A 13,468-nucleotide genomic window follows, 5' to 3' on the forward strand; every position below is an offset into this window, starting at 1 on the left:
CTTGCAAACTGAATCCAGGAACATACGTCACAGACATTACAGACAACATGACGAAACAGCCTTCATCTCAGGGATGCAATGATGGTTCAATATATGAAAATCCAACAATATAAACAAGCTGAAAAAAATATAGCATCCCATTAGATGATAATAAGCCTTTGACAAAAGCAACACAATTTTGCATACCTAAATGCATTTAAAGCAACATACAGCAAGCCAATAGCCAACATCAATTTAAATGGAGAGAAACTTAAAACAATTCCACTAAAATTAGGGACAAGGCACAGCTGCCCAATCTCTATCTATTCAACATAGTACTTGAAGTTCTAGCTGGAGCAATACATTAACCAAAGGAGATCAAGTGGATACAAGTTGGAAAGGAAAAAGTCAAAGCATTGCTATTTGGAGATAATAAGACAGTATACGTAAATGACCCCAAAACTTCTACCGCAGCACTCCTATGGCTGATATACACCTTTAGCAACATGGACAAAATTAACTCATAAAAATCAGTAGTGCTCCTTTATACAAATCATAATCAGGGCAAGAAAGAATCTAGGGAAAAAGCATGCTTTATAATAGCCAAAAGTAATACAAAATATTTTGGTGAAACTCTAACAAAGCAAGTGAAAGACCTATATGACAAGAACTTCAGGTCTCTGAAGAAAGAAAGTCTGCAGAAGATATCAGAAGATGGAAAGATTTCCATTGTTCCTGGAGAGGTAGGATTAACATAGTGAAAATGGCCACATTACCAAAAGCAATCTACAGATTCAATGCAATTCCCATCAAAATTGCAACATATTATACACCATGAATGAACAATATTCAGCATCATATGGAAAACAAACAAACAAATAAAAAACAGGAAAGCTAAAACAATCCTGTACAATAAAAGAACTTCTGGAGGTATCACATCCTCAATTTCACGGTGTACTACAGAGCAATAGTAATAAAAAAAACTGCATGGTATTGACACAAAAACAGACAGATTGATCAATGCTAATTGAAGACCTAGATATAAACTCACATTCCTATGGCTACTTGATTTTTTAACAAAAAAGCCAAAACTATAAAATGAAATGAGAAAGCATCTTTCTACAAATGGTGTTGGTCTAATTGGATGTTAGCATGTAGAAGAATTCAAATACAATTTGAAAAACTGCACAAAACTCAAGTCCAAGTGGATAAAAAACCTTAATATTAAACAGAGAACTTATTAATGCAGAAAACAACTTCCTGAACAGAAAATCAACACCTCAGGCACTGAGATCAACAATTAATGAATGGGACCTCATGAAACCGAAACATTTTCAAGGCTACAGGCACCATCGGTAGGACAAAGTGTCAGCCTACAGAATGGTAAAACATCTTCATCGACACTACATTTGACAGTAGGTAGATAGAAAAGATTTATAAGGAAACCAGGAAGTTAAAACCAAAATCCAAATAACCAAATTTAAAAAATGGGTGCAGAGAAAAACCAAATACTCAACAGACAAATCTTGAGTGGTTGAGAAGCACTTAGAGAAATATTCAACATTCTTAGTCATCACCAGGAAATGCAAATCAAATCTACTCTGAAATTGCACCATACACCATTCTTACCAAAATGGCTAAGATCAAAAAATCAAGCAACCGCTCATTCTAGTGAGGATGTGAAGCAAACAGAATAGTCCTCCAGTGCTGTTCGGGTGGAAACTTGTACAACCACTCTGGAAATCAATTTGGCAGTTTCTCAGAAAATTGTGAATAAATTTACTTCAAGACCCAACTATACCACTTCTGGGCACATACCCAAAAGATCTTCCACTATACAATAAGCTCAACTATGTTTATAGTGGTTTTATTTGTAATAGCCAGAAACAGCCCAGATGTTCCTCAACTGAAGAGTGGATAAAGAAAATATGCTACATGTATACAATTGGATACTATTCAACTATTAAAAACAAAGACTGTGGGTTAGTAACACCATCCCTTCTTTTCAGACTCTGTCTATCTACTGGAGGTGGACTCTCCTCACTGTTGGGCAATTCATATAGGGTCATTCCAATTGAGTCCTGAGAGTCTCTCACTTCCCAGGTTTCTGTTACTTTCTAGACCCAGAAGTATTCCTGTCTAGATGAACTGCACTGACAAAAATGGAGAAGAACCTGAAGGAAAGGTGATCCAGTGACCAGTCCAAATGGGGATCCACCTCACAGGGGGACTCCAAGGTCTAACAGTATTACTGATGTTATGATGTACTTACAGACAGGAGCCTAGCATGGCTGTCCTCTGAGAGGCCCAACCAACAGATGACTGGGACAGAAGCAGATACTTCTACCCAACCATTTGACTGAAGTCAGGTGGACCCCTATGGTTGAATTAGGGGAAGGATGGAAGAAGCAGAAGAAGAGGGCGACCCCATAGGAAGACCAGCAGTCTCCACTAACCAGGTCCTCTGGGAGCTCCCAGACACTGAGTTACCAACCAGACAGTATGCACAAGCTGATCTGAGGCCCCATGACCCATATGTACCAGAGGACTGCCTGGTCTGGGATCAGTGGGAGATGTGCCTAATCTTCCAGAGAGTTGAGGCCCCAGGGACTGGGGAGGCCTGGTGGAGGGGAGCATTATTTTAGAAATGAGGGAAGAAGAAAAGAATGTGGAGCTGTGGGGGGCCAGAAGTGGGGGCAACAGCTGGATTGTAAATAAATTATTTTCAAAAACCATCTATTAAATTAAAAAAAAAAACAAGACAAAAAGAAACAAAGACAACAGGAAATTTGAAAGCAAATGGATGGAACTTGAGAATAATAATCCTGAGTGAGCTAACCTAGACCGACAATACACATCTGGTAAGTACTCATTTATGGTTGGACATAAAATGCAGGACATCCATGCTACAATCCATAGACCCAACGAAGCTATGTAATAATGAGGGCCCAATGGAGGCCATGTGAATCACACTCAGAAGGGGAAACAATATAGTCATCAGAGGTAGATAGAGAGAGGGAATTAGGTGGGAGACAGGGTAAGGAGGGATATGGAAATGGTGATCAGGTGTTGGTGGAAGGGTGGGAGAGAGCTGGGAGTGAGAATGAAAATTGATGGGGGGCATCTCTGGGACCAGCTGGAGACATGGTTTGGGGGAGGTTACCTAGAGTCTATGGGGGTAACCCTACCTGAGATTCCTACCAGCAGGAGATATAGAAACTGAAATGGTCACCTCTTGTAGCCAGGCAGGGCTTCCAGTGGAATGAGAGGGGCAACAACCCTCCCATACAACCTTCAGCCTGAAATTTGTTCTGCCTACAAGGGATAAAAATGGAGCTGAGACTGAAAGAAGAGCCAACCAATGACTGCCCCAACTTGAGACCCATCCTATGAGAGAGCCAACTCCTGAAACTATTAACAATGAGACAGGACCCTTGCATAACTGTCTTCTGAGATGCTTCATCCAGAAGAGGATGGAGACATATGCAGAGACCCAAGGCCAAATATCAGGTGGAGGATGGGGAGACGTGTGGAAGAGTGGGGAACAGGATTGAGCAAGCCAGTGGGGTCAAGGACCAGACAAGAAGACCACAGAGTCAGCAAATCTGAGACAATAGGGGCTCAGAGATTGAACCACCAACCAAAGAGCATGTCGAGGCTGGACCTAGTCCCCCCTCCCATTTATAGCTTGATCTTCCTGTGAGTCCCCTACAAATTGGAGTAGGGGCTGTTTCTGAGTCTGTTGCCTACCAATGACTCCCCTTCCCCTACCTCCAGCTCCTGATTTGGCCTCAATGGGAGTGGATTTGCTTAGTCTGGCTGGGACTAGATGTCCCAAGGTGGGGTAATGCTCAAGGGGGACTTCTCCTTCTTTGAGACTAAGGGCAAGAGGTAATGGTAGAATTTGTAAGGGTAGGACTGGGAGAAAGGAGTGTGCAATTAGGATGTAATGTGAATAAAAATAAATAAATTATATTTAAAAAGAAATTTAGAAAGGACAAAACAGCGGCCCACAGAATGGCAAAAGATCTTCACCAACTTTATATTCAACAGAGGGGTAATATCCAACATATATAAAACACTCAAGAAATTAGACACCAAACCACAAATAACCCAATTTAAAAATGGGGAACAAAGCTAGACAGAATTATTGACAGAGGAATCTCTAATGGCTGAGAAACACTTAAAGGAATCTTCAACATCCTTAATCATCAGGGAATTGCAAATCAAATGATTATGAGATTCCATCTTACGCCTGTCAGAGTGGCTAAGATCAAAAACTCAAGTGACAGCACATGCTGGCAAGGATGTGGAGAAAGAGACAACTCCATTGCTGTTGTGAGTGAAAACTTGTACAACCACTCTGGAAATCTATTTTGTGGCTTCTCAGAAACTTGTGAACAATTCTATCTCAAGACCCATCTATACCAATCCTGGGCATATACCCAGAAGATGTCCCACTATAGCACAGGGACATTTACTCAATGGTGTTCATAGCATATCTATAAGTAATAGCCAGAAACTGGAAGCAACCTACATGTCCCCCAATATGTGGTACACTTACACAATGGAATCGTACTCAGCTACTAAAATCAAGGACATCATGAAATTTGCAGGCAAATGGATGGGACATGAAAATACCATCTTGAGTGAAGGAACCCAGACCTAGGAAGGCACATTATATGTCCTTGCTTTGAAGTGGAAATTAGCCATAAAGTATAGGATAACCATCAGAAGTACAAACCACAGACCAAAAGAAGCTAAGTAATATTGAGGGACTAAGGGGTGAGGCAACACTTAAATCTCACCGAGAAGGTGAAATAGATTAGATATTGGGGTGGATGCAGAGAGGGGTTTGGGTAAGGAGAAGATTGTGGGATAGGAATAGAAGAGAAGAGTGGGGGTGTATGGAGGGATTGAGAACTAGGACAGGGAAGTGAAACCAGAGGGGATGCATTTCTGGTATGAGCTAGAAGCCTAGGACAAGATAAACTTCCAGGAATCTTCAAGAGTGACTCTAGATAAGAGTCCTAGCAACACAGAATATGGAACCTGAAATGGTCATCTAATATAACTAGGCAATACTTCCAAAGGAGGGATGGAGACACCAATCCCCTCAACAAAATTTTGATCCAAAATTTGTCCTGCCAACAAGATGTGCAGACAAAAAGATGGCACAGAAATGGAGGGAATGGCCAACCAATGACTGGCCCAAATTGAGACCCATGCCATGAGAGATAGCCAATCCCTGGGAGTATTAATGATACTCTGCTATACTTGCAAACAGGAACCTGTTCGCTGAGAGACTTAACCTAGCAGCTAATGGAAACAGATGTAGAGACCTATAGCCAAACATTAGGCAGAGCTAGGGAAATTTTATGGAAGAGGGTAGGAAGGAATAAGGAGCCAGAGGGGTCAAGAACATTTACAGAATCAACTAACCCGAGCCCATAGGATCTCACAGAGACTGAACCACGAACCAAAGAGCATGCATGGGATGAACCTAGGACCCATACACATGTCACAGATGTGTGATTTACTTTTCATGTGGGGTCCATAAAAACTGGTGCAGGGATTGCCTATGACTGTTGCCTGCCTTTGGATCCTTTCCCTTTCATTGGGCTGTCTTGTCTAGCCTCAATAGAAGATGAGCCTAATCTTACTCCACCTTTTATGCCAAGGCCAGTTAATATCTATGGAAGGCTTCCCCCACTCTGAGGAGAAAGGAAGGGGGATATGGTGGGATGGGAAGGACAGGGAGAGTCTGGAAAGAGAGAAAGTAGAAGCTTCAATTAGGATGTAAAGTCAATAAATAAATAGATGAATGAAAAAAAATAACCGAAATGAGAAATCACATACTATGGTACAAGGTAATTAGATTGAAGAATCTATAATTTATTTAATAAATTTGCTTAGGTGTTTATATAATGCCATAAACAAACTGGATACATTTTTGTTGTGACAAATCACACTTATAAGACCATGAAACATTCTGAAATTCATATATTTAAAATTCAGATAATAAAGAAGAAAGCACAAAGTCATATATACATAACATCCTGTCCTGATGAATCAGGCATCTCTAAGCCTTGAGAAATGAAGTGATAAAACCAACAACAGCTTACCTAATACTGTAGAGCACTTTGCCATTTTTGGAAATCCGCAGCAACTTGTTATCAGTGGTGACATCATGGAAATTGGCTCCTTTCTCATTGGCAAAGAACAAATCTGGTTTCCAAATCGAATCCAGCATCGATGGATCCAAATCCAGGGAATCATCTGGGTACTCACTGTATGCCAGCCGTGAATCATTCCACTGCTGTCTCAGAAAAATGTTCACTCGATAGTCCTATAGAAATGTTATCGACAAGAGGCACTTATTGCCCACCCTCATTTAAGAAATCCATTTAATTTTCTTCTTACCTTCTTTCTGTTTTGATATAGTCTTTTTGTCTGGTCAAGCAATTCTGTGTACAGTCTGATCAAAATAAAACTCTGAGCTCTAATAGGATTTGGAGTGGAGAGGATGAAGAAAAACAATTCAACCAAGTCAGAATACCAATTAAAACAGGTTGACTTTCTTGCCTTTTTTATGCTTAAATTATTAATTCTTGGTTGCAGTTATATTCAATCAAATGATCTTTCTGTAGAAAAAGCCAGTGATGAGTACAGAAGTCGGCGTGTCATGGCAGACTACCAAATAAACCTGGTTCATTTTCTAAATCAGAAATGGCGTGATTTCTGAACTTATTTTGCTTATATGCTCTGTACAGAAGAAAACTCGCTCTACAATTTGGGAGTGAACATCTTGTAATACCATATTATGATAGACCAATATTCTCAAAATCGTAAAAACATTAAGATACTTCATGTTGGCAAAACAATTCCTTCACAACTAGTTACTTTCAACCTCTTACATATTTCACTGAATTCGCTCAGTATCCTCTGTCTACAGTAGACAGCTTGATGCTTCATTCAAACAGGAATTGTTCACGGTTTTCCCATATGAAAACTTTTGGACAAAGGTTTTCACCCTTGTGGGAGCCTCAGGTAAAGCTTTGCCTTTCTCATTTGATCCAGGTATTTCCTTCTGTGCTAATGAATCAGCTTACAACTGTAACTTCTCTCCTGGGAGGCTTGAATTCAAAGAATTTTAGGTTCATGAAAGCATTTTGTGGTGCCCCTTATCCTCTAGTTTCCTAGAATGAGAATACATTTGTAACAGAAAGGGCAGTGGGGAGAAGTGGGGTGGATGGGGAGCACCCTTATGGAGGCAGGGGAGGGGTATGAAGTGGGGAGTTTTCGGGTGGGGGGACCAGAAGGGAGGATAACATTTGAAATGTGAATAAACAAAATAACCATTTTTTTTAAAAAAAGAAATCTTTGTGGGCAGGGAGAATACATATGGTTGTATCAAGTGCAAATAGGAGAGAAGAAGCTCTCCTCCACTACCAAATCTAGATAATTCCCGGAAGTGGGTGCAGCTGGGAATAAAAATGAAAGGGTTAAATATCAGAATCTTCAGAGAACAGCAGACCCTTCACTAGGAAGTATTTTAGGGTACAAAAGGTCATGAGAAGCCAGTTAGAAATCACTGGACAACAAAATTATAAATATAGTAACCCTATATCCTCCTTACTCCTGAGATAATTTAAACTTGTCTACTGACCCACCTAAGAGATATTAAATTGGTGACATGCTATGTTAAAATGATGACTTTTAAGAAAAATATTGCAACATAGTTTTCATACAAAATTCCCATGATTGTTCCCTAGTGTTTCTTGGTCTTCTACTTTGAATTTTAAATCAAGAAAATAGTGAATTATTTCTTTGTAATATTTGAATCTTTACAAGAGAAGCAAGAAAATTATATCTCACTTCGACCCATAAGTGTGTAAAGTTCATTTAAAATAAAAATCTCACTATTTGTAAACACCAGTAAAAAAAATACATTTGTATCCACTGATTACATATGGGATAAAATATATACGAGACCCTTTTAATTATAAGTAGATATTCTTTTGGATATGTAATCATTGGTATTTATCAATGATTTTATTTTTGATGAAATACACTATTCCAAAATAAATAACAATCCTTGAAAGTATTTAAAATTTTAAAGTATTAAAAGATAACTTAAAAAGGAACATCCATGGAGAAATTAGATAAACAAAGAAAAGTTTTTGTAGCTGTGCCTGTGTCATTCTTCAGGTTCATTAAATATATGCTATAATTTGGCACATATAATTTATCAATGTATCATTTCTGTTTATTTACAAATACATTCATGATCTAATAATAGCATAGATCATAATAGAGCAGTTGTATAGTTCTGTAGTCTTTCTTGGACTTTTCTCCTGCTTCCAGGCTCAATAAAATATTAAAGGGAAAGTAAATACTGAGAAACATGTTTAAATGCAGACTATTTTTTCTTTTACGTTGCCTGCACTCTCTAAGGACAAATACTACTTCAAGTAAATGATATATTTCCTTGTACTAAAATTTGTTTCTATATTATTGGCTCTCTGAGCATTGAGTAACACAATAGAAATATTTATATTATATATGTGGATATATTTCATTTAAAAATAAAATACATATACAAACTGCATAATCTTTATTGTGGTCTTAACACTGTCAATATGAGTCCCTACATTCCATCATAGTCTTTTATGTCAAATTTGGAATTTTTCCAGTTTCTTTTACTGATCTCTTTTGAAGTAAGGCCTACTTCATAGTAGGCATTGTTTTCTTAGGCTGAATTATTTTGTACTACTATATGGAGCTCTGCCTTTGTACATAAAGATGGCCACCTCATCAAACCAGATCATTACCTCTTATGGCTTGGTATGTGTATGATTTTCAATCAATTATAAATATATCAAGTATGACAACATAGATCCTTGATTTTCCATAATGCTTATATCACACTTCATTTTTTTTTAAACATGCCCATACTCCAAAAACATTTTAATAATCCCAAATCTGTATTAGTTTTTAATGAGAGAATTTGCATTTTAAATTATCACGGTAGTTGAATGCTTTATGATAAATGTGGACTTAAGGATTTCACTGTTAATTTAGACAGCAAATAAATCTTATGTATAAGCTTAACAGAATATCAAGTTTATGGCAATATAAGGATTATTCTTTAAGATGTTAGAAATAAGAAACATAATAATATGCTATCTCTTGTCAGCTAGCATCTTCTTGGGATGTGCTCATTCAACAACTGAATTAAAGGAAAATGCTAGGCTATACTCGTTCCCAATGGACATCTGTGTCAGCCTCAGTCTTCTCTGAGTTTCTCAAGGAGGCAATTTCAGATTAGTGGCAAAGTAACCCCTTCTAGTGTTGCAGGAGATGAAAAATGCATTTATGTATATTTAGCCATCCCACACATCTGTTAAATGTGTCAAGGCTCAGAATCTACTGTTGGGGAATGGGTAGTATAGGCACCTACAGGTCCAAATCATACAGAATCCACTACCATGTCTCCTGGCAGCCATTTGAAGACGGGAAGGAAGCTTCGCATCTCCATTTTCTAATACCCCAGTCTTTGGGAGAGTAGCATGCAGCTGGTATAAAATACCCCTGGCTGTTACTTATCTTGCTAATATTTTCTATTTCTGCCTCAATCATGAGAAAGAAGGGGTGGTAAATATATTCCTTATCCTGTAAATTCAATTGTCATCATCAACTAAAGAAAAGGGAGGAAGAAAAACAGGAAATGATGACACTTCTAAATCAGAATATAACCTGTCTCAGTATATGTCCCTTCCTAGTCTCTTGTGTCTTTAAGACTATACAAAATATTATCTGCTGAACAACCACAGTATAGGGTCAAACAGCAATAAATCCATGTGCCTCTTAATGAATAAATACAGGTATTATCACAACACATCATTATGATAATCCATAAAATTATTCCTTAAAGAAACAAAAATATACTGTTCTGTGAGTATCTCCAATATTTGTATCAAAGAAGGGAGCATTCGTATTGATTCTGTAAGTAAACGAATACTTTGTTAACATGCAGCATTAACAATAAATTAGTGTGATTTCATTGACCATGGGAGGGGGTCTGGTCCTATAGTGCCATAAGGAAGTTGACAGACACAGATAACCCTCACCTTTTCTTTAAAAAGAATCAACCAACATAAATCCTTCCATAATGCTACTTCACTCACTCTAGGAAAATGAGGTGTAAAGAAACAGAGGACAATAAATATGATCAGAAACTCAGTTTGGAAACATTCTTAGAAGAAAATAGTTCCACAAATTGAAGATAAATCAAAACTTTCATCCTCAGGAAACAACACTAATTGATGTCCTCCATTAATTTATTAATATGCATACAAGTTACAGTTTCTGATCACAACTAAAATTAGTTGAGTTTCTGTTTAATTTTTGAGAAAATTTTGTGAGTCAAATTTTGGGGAAGTATCAACGAATTTCTCAATTGTAGAATCCTGGAGTTTTGAAAAAGTAAACTTAGGCTATGACAACATGTGAGCATGTATTAGGCTAAATATTTCTAACATCTTAAATCTCAGTTTTAAAATTCTAACTCCCAGCAAGATAGTATTCTGTTATGAGGGAATAGCAAGAGAACTTTGTAGAATGGGAAGATACAAAAAAACCAAAACAAAAAAATAAAAAACCTAACCATAATAGTTCCCTCATCGACACACCGATGTGCTGTTGTCACCTTATTCTTAGGCTTCCAGCCTCCAAGACTGGAGAAATCAATTCTGCTGTTTATAAACCATCGAGTTTGTGCTACTTTGTAGCCTGACCCAATTAAGACAAGTTGAATCAGGTGGATACCCAGGCAAAACTTCAGTCCTCTTGGAAGCCAGGACATTTTTTTGACTGATCATTTGTGTTTTAAAACCAGGACATTTTTACAATATTTTTCATACTATTATCAAAATATCATCTATTTAACTACTAATGCCTTAGACTCATGGTTGGCACATTTAACTCAGTCTATTTTTGCAAGTAACGTTTTATTGGTGTGCACTCACATCCATTTGATCACTATTAGTATGGCTGTTTTCATGCCCAAAGGGCATGAGTAGGCATGAGAGAAACCATCTGGCTCCCAAGGTTTAATGTATTTACTGTCTGTCTCTTTATTGGAAGCATTTGCCAATTCCCACCCTAGGTGACATGAGAATTTCTTCTTGAGCATAAACATGGTGATTGCTCTTTTTAAAAATTTTACACCAAAGCCAAAAGAAAACAATATGTTATGTGTTTTTCAAAATCGGAAGAAGCTTGTCACTATATCAAAAGCTAGTAAGTGAAATAAAAGAAGCACACCATGTAACACTCCTCTAAACATGCAATTTGACCTAGCTTACCCAGTAGATAAACAGGCTGCTGCTGTTACCTTTGAGCAAGAGTTTCCCTTTTTCCCCATTGGAAACATGTCAAGGACACTTAGGAAGTAGCCAGGAAGTACCTAAGCAGCCCGTCTATTAAACAGCTCTGTAAGTCTTAAAAAGACTGGGAAAATCAAGTATCCATAGCTTCCATTTTGTCTCATAAATGTTTAGCTTCTTGTATTAATGAACATGGAAAAGGTGCATATTTACATTTTTGATTGAGAGTAAAATGCAATGGGGAGATTTAATCAAGGCAACTTAGGAGTCTAATTAATGCAATCAGCATTAGGTCGTGCAAATACAGTCATTGAATGCCATCGTGTAAAGCTGGTGACAGTGGGCTACTGGAAACACTGTCCCTCTTTTAAAGGTAGCAAAAGAACAGACAGAAACTGCGTGTCAAGCCTAGAGTTGTGCTTTTCTGTTCATGGTTTGTGTTTCTTATAACTCTATCAAAACTAGCTTATTTAGGTAAAATTCTTAATATACTACCCATCATGTCAAAAATCTTACTTCTGAATGATGCTGCTTCAGACACAGTGATGTCACAATGGTTAATAGATATACATTACATTTTATGTTTTCCAATAAAGCTGACTAATATAGGTAAATTAATCCTTTTTACTAAAAAAAATTATATAGTAGTTCATTAAACATGATCTTAGAAAACTAGAAGAGAAAGCCCACTAAGAAACTATTTCTCAATGATATCATATGTTCATTTTTCACTTCTTGAGTCTTTTTAGGATTCTGTTACTATAAATACTTGGTAAAATTCAACTAAAATTTCATTTTGGTATCATCCAATAATGTGGCTATATGATTTAATAACTATGTAAATTAAGAGCAAGAAACTTAAGAACTTTAAATAAACCATGTAGATTCCAAGGAAGTATTTCACCCTAGATGTAATCCCCATGCTATAATCTAGTGCCATGTGGGGTTTAGCTAATGATTTGGGTCATTGGCAACCCGACCATGTTATTGATAAACCATCTTAGCACATTGTACAGTGCTTCTTCAAATACATGGAAGATTTTACACTACATATCTTTTATTATGTTTATGTTTTTTAAATCTGTTAATATTTTTTGTAATTTCTGTGAACTTGATATTACATTCTATTGCCAAAAAATTATGTGTGCACATATGAACATTTGTGTTCTTCTGAATCTCTCCCATTTGTGATATCATAAATATGCAATAGACTGGCTTGATGTTGTCCCAGCTTTTATAATAAGTAAAACACTGACAATGTCAATCACATGTCAGTCTTTAAAAATAAATACTTACGAAACATTTGAGATGTACATATTTTAATACTCCTAAATGCACGCCATATTTATTGCTGCTTATTCTGCCAAACCTAACAAAAATTAAATGTTTACAAAATTGCTCTGGGATAACAGGTGAAAGAATATTAGATTTTAAGTTGTAGCTCCTTAACAAATCAATTTTTGAAATGAAGATGTGGAAATGTCTGTTTTTAGAGAGTGGTGAGTTTAGAGATTGGCACTCAGTAAATGTCACATAAATATGCAATAGTGCTGTGATCCCATATCCCATTCCTTCACACGATGGCTTCAATGCTCAGTCCCACTCACCATTGTAGTTTCTGCTATTGACCCAAAGCTGTTGATAAATATGTTGCAGGTAACATTTACAGGAGGCCCTGCAATTTGAACAATAGAAAATTTGACAGGTTGTGTTCATGACATAATTGAGTCACGTTTTTCTCTTGCCAGTGGCACTGTAGCACTTACCATGGTGGTTTCTGTGACCGATCCAAAACTGTTGATAAAAATATTGCAAGTAACGTTTACTGGAGGACCTGCAGAATGCAATAAAAATATTGCAATAGATATTGAAGTAACATTACAGCTCCATCAACATCTGTGGTTAGAGGTGTAAATGAAATGGAAATGATGATGAGACTGCAAAGAAAAAGTTGCCCAGAAGTGCATGCTATCTTCCCACTGGTATTTTGAATAATGGCAATTTAAGCAATGGTAACTTACCTCCAAAGAGTTTTGAGTTTGGAAAATATAAGTTAAGATCATTTAGCAGAATTTATCAGCATAAGTTTTTGTGACTGG

At 37.1% G+C, this 13,468-nt stretch overlaps 1 protein-coding gene across 1 annotated transcript in view; it reads right to left on the reverse strand.

The window, feature by feature from the left end:
- Glra2 (glycine receptor alpha 2) overlaps positions 1–13,468 on the reverse strand; it is a 220,317-nt gene that overhangs the window by 163,692 nt on the left and 43,157 nt on the right. Inside the window, 2 exon segments of the mRNA XM_032889979.1 lie at positions 6,105–6,328; positions 13,136–13,203. Coding sequence (XP_032745870.1) covers positions 6,105–6,328; positions 13,136–13,203 — 292 coding nt within the window.

Source organism: Rattus rattus, chromosome X (assembly GCF_011064425.1).
Source record: "Rattus rattus isolate New Zealand chromosome X, Rrattus_CSIRO_v1, whole genome shotgun sequence".
NCBI lineage: Eukaryota > Metazoa > Chordata > Mammalia > Rodentia > Muridae > Rattus > Rattus rattus.